We start from the raw sequence: 10,646 nt of genomic DNA, 5'->3' as shown, positions 1-10,646 counted from the left end.
CTTTGTAGGTTGTTTTTGGTTGTGAACGAAGAACTTCATAGACTGTTCATTGAGGTTCACTACGAGGTCTGGAAAAAGAAACGTTGTGAATCTTGTGATCATCGAAGTACGATCAGAAAGAATCCACATATAAGCCCAATCAAAGAAACAAGAGACTCATTATTTCCTTATGAGTAGTGAGAGCAGTTTTATGAACATCGATTAAAAAAAACCCACAAATAAAGTCTTACATGACCGTCTAATAAAGAAAACAAGAGACTCATTCTCTCTTTTTGAGTAGTGCTATCACAAATAAAGTCTAACATGGCCGTTTAATAAAGAAAACAAGAGACTCATTCTCTCTTTTTGAATAGTGCTATTAACACCGATTTGAAATACACATGTTTTTAAAATTATTGGATGCACATTCGAAGATTGTTCCCTTGAGGACATATCCCTCGGCTAACACACACTCACTCTCTCTCTTCATCTATTCATTCTCCTCTACAAATTTGCATTTCCATCTTCAGCATATGTTATAAGTAAAGCAGATGATAATATAGTTTCACACATAAATGTGCATCCAATTCCGTTCACTGCTCCTCGAACTCTCGAGGCTTCACCAACCTCTATCAAAAACCCAACAACTGCACGCTTTAATCACCAAAACCCATCTCTCACATGACCCGTTTTACGCGACCAGAATCATAAGATTCTACGCCATCAACCACGACCTTTTCTCTGCCCGTAACCTGTTCGACGAAACACCCCACCGAAGCGTCTACCTCTGGAACTCCATAATCAGAGCATACGCCACAGACCACAAGTTTACTGATGCATTTAGCCTTTTTAAGCAGATGCTTTGCTCAGAAACAAAGCCTGATAACTTCACATTCGCGTGCATTTTGCGCGGTTGTGCTGAAAATTCTGATGTTTTAGGGTTAAGACTTGTTCATGGAGGAGTTGTAGTTTCGAGTTTAGGATTGGACCATATTGTTAGTAGTGCACTTGTGGCAGGTTATTCGAAACTAGGCTTTGTTGATGAAGCAAGACTGGTGTTCAATTGTATTGGTGATCCAGATTTAGTTTTGTGGAATTCAATGGTTTCTGGTTATGGGTTTTGTGGGTATTGGGATAAAGGGTTAGAGTTGTTTAGTTTGATGCGAAGCGAGGGAAAGAAGCCCGATGGGTATACTCTGGTTGGGTTAATTTCAAGTTTAGTGGATCCTAGTTTGCTTGAAATTGGGCAAGGGGTTCATGGATTTTGTTTGAAATTGGGTTTTGATTCTATTGCTCATATAGGCAGTGTACTTGTTAGTATGTACTCAAGATGCAAGTGTTTGGATTCAGCACTACAAGTTTTTGGAAGTTTATCAGAGCCGGATCTTGTTACTTGGTCTGCTTTAATAACTGGATTTGGTCAATCTGGAAACTCTGAAAAGTCGTTAATGTTCTTCAAGAAAATGAGCGCGGAAGGTAAAAAGGCTGATCCCATATTGCTCGCTAGTTTGCTAGCTGCTACTGCTCAATTAGCAATTGTGGGACCTGGCAGCGAACTACATTGTTATGTTCTTCGACATGGGTTTGAGTCGGAAATAATGGTATCTTCAGCTCTAATCGACATGTACTTCAAGTGTGGATTCTTGCACTTAGGGATTAAGGTTTTCGATAGCATACTTGAAAGGAACACCGTTTCTTATAATTCAGTAATTTCTGGTCTAGGTTTGCATGGACTTGCTTCTGAGGCCTTTGAAATTTTCAAGGAGATGCTAGAAAAGGGATTTGAACCGAGTGAATCTACTTTCTCAGCTCTCCTTTGCGCTTGCTGCCATTCTGGTCTTGCCAAAGAAGGTCGCGAATATTTTAGAAGAATGAAAGATGAGTTTGGCATCAGTCCTAGAATAGAGCATTATGTTTACCTCATAAAGCTTCTCGGGATGGCTGGAGAGTTGGAAGAGACGTATAGTTTTATCCAGTCTTTGCCAGAACCAGTGGATTCCAGTGTTTGGGGAGCACTCTTATCATGCTGTGACGCTCTTGGGAATTCTGAATTGGCAGAAGTCATAGCTCACAAGTTCATTGAAGATAAGCCAGAGGAAAGTAGGTACAGAGTTATGCTTTCTAATGTATACGCTGGTGATGGGAGGTGGGATGAGGCTAAGAAGTTGAGGGATGGTATGAATGCTGAGATGAGAAAGATGGCAGGGATAAGCTGGATTTGATCGGTCAGCTTTTAAGCAGATGCTTCACTAGGAAACTGTTTTACCAGATTGCATCCATGTGCATAATACGGAGGAACTGTTTTAACAGCAGGAAGCTTCTTGAAGAGGTAAGGCATTGGAAAAGCCCTTTCTCATGACGTTTAGCTGACTGTATATAGTTTTTTTTCTTCTTCTTCACTTTCCTTGTTTTAAAATGCATCACTCCCCCTATACATAAAGAAGCTCACAATAGAATCATAGATAACCAGTATGTGAAGTATGGTAAATACAATGGATTAGCTAAATGGTAAGGAGAGGGAAGGTATTACAATCTTATAAGCACAAGTTTCTAGTTTGACTACCATTAAGAGAAAAATTCTTTGGGCCACCCTCCCCGCAAGCGAACGCTTTTGCAAATTAGCTGTGGAAAGGGGATCCGAAGGTGCGGCCACGCGACCTAAGTTTCAGTTTGGTGGAATTAGTTCCGGTCCTTCTGACCTACCGGATTACCAAAAGAAGAAAAACAAGACCATGGAATCATCGTAGAACAAACACTATCTGTGAAGATTTTGAGTCATTGATTGCTTGTTTGAAATCAATACTACTGTTTAACATTCAAAGGCATGCTTACATGTACCTCTGGATATCATCTTCTTGTTCTCTTACTGAGTAAACCTTGAGTGGATGTACCACCTTGCGTGTGTAGTTATACTATCATGGACCAAGTACCTCATGGTTTACCAGTAATGAACACTGTGTGTACTCTAAATTGGCCTGCACATTGACTTCAATTTGTAAACCTTGTTTCTACAGTTGAGACTAAAAAATGGTGGCTTTGCATTCTTAGGTTCTCAAAGCTTCAACATCTCTCTGCACGGTTTGCAATAAATTTCTCCCCACGTATCACCCCATCTTTTGGTTTCCAATAAGTTCCCCCAGCTCATCACCCCATCTTTGTTCCTCCCCACTCATCACCCCATCTTTCTATCCATCTCTCGACCCTCCATCAAAATCCCATGAGAACAACTCCGGTGTGTCCGCGTTTTATATTCGATGTAACAATGCCTTGACGTTATTCCAGTATGTTAAATCCATGCGTCAAGAAGGAGATGAAAAAGCTTAGCGGTTTGCAAATAAAACGTGATATGTATAATGGAGAGAATGCAAAGAACAAAGATTGCTTGATATATGATCAACTGTGTGAAGTGACACGTACTGTCGATGAAGGCCTCAAATCGTCACCAAGGCCAAGTAACTTCTCATGGCATCTCTGTTTGTAGATCAATAGAGCTTTTGTCTTTTGCTCTTCTTCTTGGTGTTAGCTTCAATCATGGGTGCATTTGCTCGTGAGTTTCTTGTCAATAAACATTAAACTTGCATGAGTTTGGACACTGGAATCTATTTGCATTCTATTATTTACTTCTTCCCTCTTTCATCAGGGTTTGGTTTTCTCATGATGAATCAGACCAGACATGCAATTTGATCACAAACAGTTGGTGAGAAGCAGCTGCTATCGTCTAGCGAACCCCCCGGGCTTACGTGTTGCAACTTCGGATCCTGCGACTTCCTTGTGTAAGTACAAACTTCTAAGCTTGCTAACAGTTTTTCCCTTACCCCAGTTCAGGCCAACATTGGGGACACCACTGATTTGCAAATTTCCTGTCTCCCATCCTTTGCCAAACAAGCTTCTCTAATTGGACCTAGACACGGCTTACACATATGAACTACCCAAAAATCTGGACTCCCGGACTCCGCCCCTCCCTTCAAACCATGAGAGAAACCTTAGGATTCGTAGAGAAGAAAACGGCAAAGAAAGGGGGGAGAGGAAAAAATCATAACAAAGTAACTCTCTTCTATCGTTTGGTAGAGAAGAGAATAGCAAAAGAATTCAGCACAGTAAAAATTTTCCACAATTTCTTAATTGTCTTCTCTTCTCTAGGTTTCAAATAAAAAATGTATTTGTATATCTGAGTTGGAGATTCTCTCGACCATTCAAATTGTAGCTTCATTTACTATTTCAAGAGCAATGACTTTTTGGAGTTGCTCATTGTTCTCCCATGCCTTTATTTACAGGAAGACAGCAAAAGAGACGAGAATCAAGCTGAACTCTTTATGATTCGCTAGACGAACGGGCATTTGAAGACATCAACTGAATCAGACCAAACCAAGTGACTTCATCTGCTGAAAACCACCACAAATCTCACAATGTCCATGCATGCAGGCATGTGTATGAAAGAGGTATATTTCTTTGGTTTAAGAAACATTAGGGAGTCAATTAAAAACCCAAATAAATTGTAAAAAGAAACATCAGAAAGTTTAAATGAAAAGCCAAACACAAAATAATAAAGTACCCCAAAATAGACATACAAGATCACTACTATGTGGTGGTACCTTACCACTCACACCACCCACTTTATTACATACATCTCTTGCATGTTTATAAACCCCACCATAAACAGAAACTTAAGTACAAGTCTAATAAACCCCACTGCAGACCAACTATACATTAACAAAGCAAAACCATAAAGGACAGAACCAAACCCATTTCTCAACATGCATAGAGATAAGAGTCATAAGACCATATAGCACCTCATATGAGCCGTGCTGAGGCCCACAATCTCACTACTCTATGTCCTTGTTTGTTCCTGGGCCTTCTGGCCGGCTTCCCTCGCCTTCTGGCCTACCTGACCTGTCGTCTCCTGCACACGACGCTTGGCTTGCTCCAGCTGCTCCGGCATGCGGCCCGACTGGCGGAGGAAGTTGATGATCCAGGAGAGAGAAGACAAAGCTGTGATCCCAAACGCACCAGACGTCAGGAACCCAGCAACGGCTAACGCGATGGTGAGGGCGGCAGGGACCAGAACTGGGCTACAGATAACAAAGAGTGGCGTGGTCAGAGCCAAACCGATTAGTGTCCCGGTGAGAATCAGCCCGGAGAGGACGAGGAAGAAGCCCCCGATGGGGACTCCAGCGACAACTGCCAGAATTTGTTGCTTGGAAGGACCTTTTTCCTGGAGGAGCCCCCTGGCATCGCCGCCAGGGCGTTGCTGCTGCTGCGGGTCTTGCTGGCGGTGCTCAGCCATGGCACGGTGGTGGAATGGGCTAGACTGGGTTTGTTAAAGTCTTTTTCTTGAGAGAGAGAGAGAGAGAGAGAGAGAGAGAGAGGAGGTGTGGGTGGAAGGGATGCAGAGTAGTGGTAGTGCATGTTCAGGGAGCTGTGTATGTGGAGTTTTAAAGAGGGGAGGGGTGGACACGTGGGAGAGGGGCGACACTTGTTTGAGAAAGGGGTTGTGGAGGCTTGCATGAGGAACAGGTCTTAAGCTTCATCTCTTTCATGTATAGCTAGATGGCTTATTAGTTCGAGGCTATCTGTTTTCCCTGCACCTCTTTACTTTGTTTTGTTGTGAGCAGCGACCATGGCTTGGCACGTGAGAAACAAATTCAGAAATGCCTAAACCAATGTATTTTTGCCTAAATCAATATAATTTGTTTGTTCCGGTTGGCTATATCAGTGAGGTTTTTTTTTTTTTTTTTTTTATAACTAAGATTAGGAAGGCATGTAGCTTTTGGGTGTTGAAGTTGATTTTTCATTAGCCATTGTAAACACAGGCTGAGAATGTGATGTGATGTTACCAGAGTTGATATAGAAGTTATGTGATGTTACCAGAGTTGATATAGAAGTTACCGCCTCCATTCCAAAAAAGTTGTTCGGTCTTTAAAATAAAAATGTATAAATTATTTATTTTTGTCAAAAATCAAAAACAAAATTTTCCACACAAGTTACTACATAAAAATGAGTTCTTTCAATTTATAAAAAAAAAAAAATTGAATTTTCTTTCTCAAAGATCAAATTCTTTTAAGTCCTCATTTTGCTAGCCGAACGTGCAGGGGTATTTGGGGAATCAGTGTCTTCATTTATACATTATGCGTTATTGCATTTTGCTTGTTTGGTCGCATTTCAATGTTTTGATCAACCCCATGCCTCATAAGTAACTCAGACCCAAATTCATACCCAAAAAAATAATAATAATAATAATTAGTACAAATTATGGGTTGTGAAGAGTTCCAAGTCTCTGTTTGGGTGTCAAGAAACACATTATCAACCTTCCGGTTTTAGTCATGTAACTTTATTTTCAACAAAGAAACAGCAATTAAGATAAACTCAAGGTTCAAGAACAGAATTTCAGCGCACACAAATTCACACTAAAGCTTTCACCCATTACACCAGTGTAGGATACAAAGCTTGAATGAGAGTAGACAATTCTTTAAACCTCAAAACAAGTACTTGATCCACGATAGTCTCGAATAATTGGGCCACGGAACTTGAACCGTGACCATCCGATCGTCATAATCATAATAGAAATCCACATCCGCACCATCAATTTGGCACATCACCGGCTTTTCTGATGCAAAAGCCTTCATCTCCCCTGCACCCCTCACTCCAACTAGTACCGAACCCCCATGATCATTGAACTCTAGCGTCTGGAGCGCACCACCGGAGTTGAGCATGTTGACCAATCCGATCGGAGCAAACTGGACCGCTTTACCCGGTAAATTCTTGACAGGAGAGATTGTGAGAAGTTCATAGTCAAATGGCTGGAGGGAAATTTCCAGGCTTTCTGATGGCTTCAATAGTTTTATTTCCTTTTGTTGGGACATGTATATGGCAAAAGTGTCAACTCCTTTGATGGGAATTGGGTTTTCGCCAGTGGCCCATTCTACATCTTTTGGGCCAGCCAAACAGGTCACAGTGTGTGAACAATGGCTTGCACTTATGTTTCGCCTGGATTCTGGGCACCATCCCCCTCCTTGGCAGTTAAAAGCCCCAAGAACTCCAGTGAACTGTTTGGAGATTCAAGCCAGAGAAAAATTGGATTAGAAGAATGGCTTAAGTACTGCTTGATGAACAAAATATGGAAATGTCAAAGGTGGTTTTAGTTTACGGTTCGGAGGAATGAACCATTCACCGGGACATCATAGAAGAGCTGGTTTGCGAATCCGAAATTCTTGATCGAATCACATCGTAGGAGTGATTTTTAACAAAACAAAAATGTTCCACAACCCTATTCTTTTTGCCTCCTCACGTAACCAGTATTGCTCTAGGGGCACTTGTTAACATCTATCCTATTTAAAAGCCCGGGACCCTGCTATCCCTTAAGGGACAACATTGGTGTTGGCCCCATTCAGGCCGTCCATGCTTGGTAATGGTCCCTGGGTTCACTAAGAGAGACGTGACAGCCTCCGTTTCCCAGAAGTTCTCTCCCTGTCCTAGTACGTACATTAGGACCATCAATGTTGCACGGTCGTGCCTTAGATTCCTACGTTTCGAGATTTCTAATATGTGTGAATGTGTGTGAGAGAGAGAGAGAGAGAGAGTCTTACTTTGTTGAGGTTCCAAATCTTGAGCATGGTTTTGCCATCATGCAACGGATCTTCAAACAAACAATCTCGGGTCGGGAGCGCGTAACACCGGCAGCGCAAGACAGACCCATCAGGTAACACCAAGCTCCTGAGCAACTGGAAATCGTGCTTCCCGACTGAGTCGCTAACGTAGATGGGTCCGCCGGAGATGGCTCGGGACGCGGCGTGGAATCCGGCGCAAGGGTGAGTCGACTGGAACATGTCCCAGTCAGGGTGGATGAAGTTCCCCATCCACAGGCTGTTGTACGCGCAATGCACCATGTGGCAGCCTTGGAGCCAGAAGGTCCCGTTCGGGTCCCCGGACGGATCAGTGCACCAGAAATCATCTCCTGTCAACATTGAAACAGAGCAATTTCTTAATATAGTTTCTCTCAATGAACACTTTTGAAATCTGATCAATGAACACGTACCTACGCGACCGAGAGCGATCGCCTCGGTTCCGAGGTACATGAAGTCATTGCAGTGCTCCATGCTAGCAATCACCCCATTCCCTTTGAAATGTTTCCTCACTGAATCAGTCAATGCCTTGTAATATGCTTTAGCCAACTCCACCCTCCCACCATATTCCTCTGCTAGCATTTCAAGTATCTGCATGCACAAAATTGCTGTTTATTATTACTAGCACTACTCCATGCACAAAAAATTGCAAGAACTGAATGCACAAAAGTTGTATAGTTGTTTGTGAAAGCGTTAGCGTCGGGAAAGTGCGAGCCTAAAAATGCATAACAAGCGAACGCGTATAGCAACGCGTGTGAGAGAGAGGGGGTTCGAGAAAACACTCACATGTATCACGTCAACCTTGACACCATCGATCCCGACAGACTCGAGGTGCGAGTGGAGCCCTTCGTACATCCGGTCCACTGTCTCCGGCGGCACCAACCCGACCCCATTGTTCACAATCTTGTCCACGGCCAGATCCTCCATAGTCATCTCCAAACCCTCCGATAACTTGGGAGAAATTACCCTACACTCAGGCATGCCATTGACGTTAGGCCTAATCCCACCCCAGTACCCACAAAGTGCATGCCAAACATACACATTTTCTACACTCTTAAATTCCTCTTTAATGTCCCTAACAAAGGCCCCCATGCCCTTATCATGGGGTACCCTAGGACTAACATAGTCCCTAAACTTATGGTTCTCTTCAAATTTTATTAGCCTACATGGCATTTGCTCACCTGCGGCCGTCCGATTCATCCCTTCTTGGCCATTGGTGGGGTCATCATCATCATGGGCAATAGACTGCCACCCATCATCTATTAGGACTAATCCCGGAGGGGCCCCACCTTCCACTAGGCCCTTGACACCTTCCCACACCCCTTTGGGGTGTACCTTAAGGTAAAATGCATCCCAAGTGCACCATCCGAATTTGTCCACTATATTTGGAGGGCATTTTTCTTCTAGTAATTTGAATGTTCCCAAATGGACCCTAATGACCTTCATGGCGTCCTTGACCAGTTGATATGGGTCGTCACCGACGTGCATGTACAAACAGCTTCTGAAGTTGTTTGCCCGTACTTTGGTGGACCCACTCTCCACGCAGATGTCCACGTCGTCGTCGCTGCCAGCCTGTAGGGAAGCTCTGAACTGTTCCTCCAGGATTGGAAGTAGCAAAACGTAGGGACGACCCGAAGTGGACTTTTCAAGGAGCACCATTTGGGTCTCGGGTTGGATGTCTTTTCCTTGGGTTCCAACCCAGTGGGTGGTCCACCAGACCTTGAACCTGAATATGCTCATGAAGTTTACGTTTCTGAGCTTGCCCAAGGATGCCACGTGGCGACTTTTCAACTTGGTCGCGTCGAAGCCAACGAAGCAGCCGACTGCGTTTTTGTTCAAGTTTTTGGAGAGGAAAGGAGAGGGTGTTGAGATGATGTTAGAAGGGACGTGAGTGAGAACAGGATGGCCATTGGCGAAAAAAGTTGATCCTTCCAGGGTGATCGAGGATGATGCTTGACCGTCCTCAATCCCCGCTACTTCGATGCCGCCTTTGCTCAAGCTTGGAGGCATGCTAACGATTTGTGTGTTTGCACGCGCACAAGCGAGAGACAGAGAAGAGGAAGGAAGGAAGCTTGTGATGGTTTGATCAGGGAAAGAAAGGAAGGCTGGTATATATAGGGAAAGAAGAGAAGACATGGAGAAATCTAGGAGGAGAGAAAATGGACCTCTGTTATTAACAGAAGAGATAATGGTGGCTGTGTTTTGCAGATGTATGAGAACAAGCAGCAAGTTGGAGAACTGTGTTTTTTTTTTCTTCTTTCAAAAGGGTCGTTCTAGTGGCAACTAGGGGGGAGGGGTACAACGGTCAATTCAGTGCTCCACATATGAATGGTGCAGAGTGTCCTAATCTTTGGTAGCTAGTGAGCTGAGACTGTGAGCCTTGGAGAGAAGAAATGTATGGACGGAGTGCCTTCTAGCTAGAGCTGTTTGCCATGCTCATTTTTTCTTGGCATGTGTTCATTTTGGTAAATGTACTTCTGTTTTTTTCTTTTTTTTTGGCTAGTATTGTATATACATTAATTGACGGGAGTTAATGAGGTATTAGAATTAATACCGGGAGGTCCAGAAGCTATCCATAGTCCTGGCGTCCAAAGCCCGCCCCTCGTGGGGCTCGAACCGAGGTCTGCACGGAGGGGAAAAAGAGACAACCAACTGCACTAGCAGTGGTTTCTCATATATACTTTTGCTAACTCGAAATCCGAGCTCATTGACCGATTAGTTTGGAAGATCAATTGCATCATACACTATTGGAAGGCTTAATCAAAACAAGCTTGGTGAGTTGGTTGTTTCATTTTCTCCTCCAGTAGCGGTCGAAGTTCAAGTCCCACAAAGGGCGGGGTTCATGACTATGGATAGCCTCTGAATTCTCTATTAACTAACATACTAACATCCGGTTAACTCCGCTAACGTATACAATATTGACGGGGAAAAAAAAAATCAAAACAAAGATACACTTATTCATGCATTGATTCAATATAAGAAGGGAGTGATTTTGCTACTCTCCAAATTGTTAATGGCACTCCAAAATCAATATGAGTTGATTTTGTT

General features: G+C 43.3%; 3 protein-coding genes across 5 annotated transcripts; 1 reads left to right on the top strand and 2 right to left on the bottom strand.

Moving 5' to 3' along the window:
* Positions 1-371: 371 nt before the first annotated feature.
* Positions 372-5,676, top strand: LOC131310587 (putative pentatricopeptide repeat-containing protein At1g64310). 3 transcript variants are annotated; one of them, XM_058337689.1, is made up of 4 exons: positions 372-2,308; positions 3,646-3,752; positions 4,254-4,418; positions 4,907-5,676. In XM_058337689.1, exon 1 carries the CDS (start codon positions 555-557, stop codon positions 2,199-2,201), a length of 1,647 nt encoding a protein of 548 aa, XP_058193672.1. In that variant the 5' UTR covers positions 372-554; the 3' UTR covers positions 2,202-2,308; positions 3,646-3,752; positions 4,254-4,418; positions 4,907-5,676. The 3 variants fall into 3 exon arrangements, with proteins under 3 accessions (XP_058193672.1, XP_058193673.1, XP_058193671.1); XM_058337688.1 differs by having other exon boundaries at positions 373-2,308; positions 3,620-3,752; XM_058337690.1 differs by lacking the exon at positions 3,646-3,752.
* Positions 4,407-5,263, bottom strand: LOC131310590 (oleosin H2-like). The gene has a single exon (XM_058337694.1). The coding sequence runs from the start codon at positions 5,261-5,263 to the stop codon at positions 4,808-4,810; it is 456 nt and encodes a 151-aa protein (XP_058193677.1). The 3' UTR covers positions 4,407-4,807.
* A 642-nt stretch (positions 5,677-6,318) lies between the features above and the next one.
* LOC131310655 (galactinol--sucrose galactosyltransferase-like) lies at positions 6,319-9,965 on the bottom strand. The gene is made up of 4 exons (XM_058337808.1): positions 8,385-9,965; positions 8,012-8,189; positions 7,563-7,930; positions 6,319-7,022 (listed from the first exon to the last, which is right to left on the bottom strand). The coding sequence occupies exons 1-4, from the start codon at positions 9,732-9,734 to the stop codon at positions 6,453-6,455; spliced, it is 2,466 nt and encodes an 821-aa protein (XP_058193791.1). The 5' UTR covers positions 9,735-9,965; the 3' UTR covers positions 6,319-6,452.
* Positions 9,966-10,646: the final 681 nt, after the last annotated feature.

Source organism: Rhododendron vialii, chromosome 12a, assembly GCF_030253575.1.
Source record: "Rhododendron vialii isolate Sample 1 chromosome 12a, ASM3025357v1".
NCBI lineage: Eukaryota > Viridiplantae > Streptophyta > Magnoliopsida > Ericales > Ericaceae > Rhododendron > Rhododendron vialii.
This window is presented reverse-complemented; position numbering and strand designations above follow the sequence as displayed.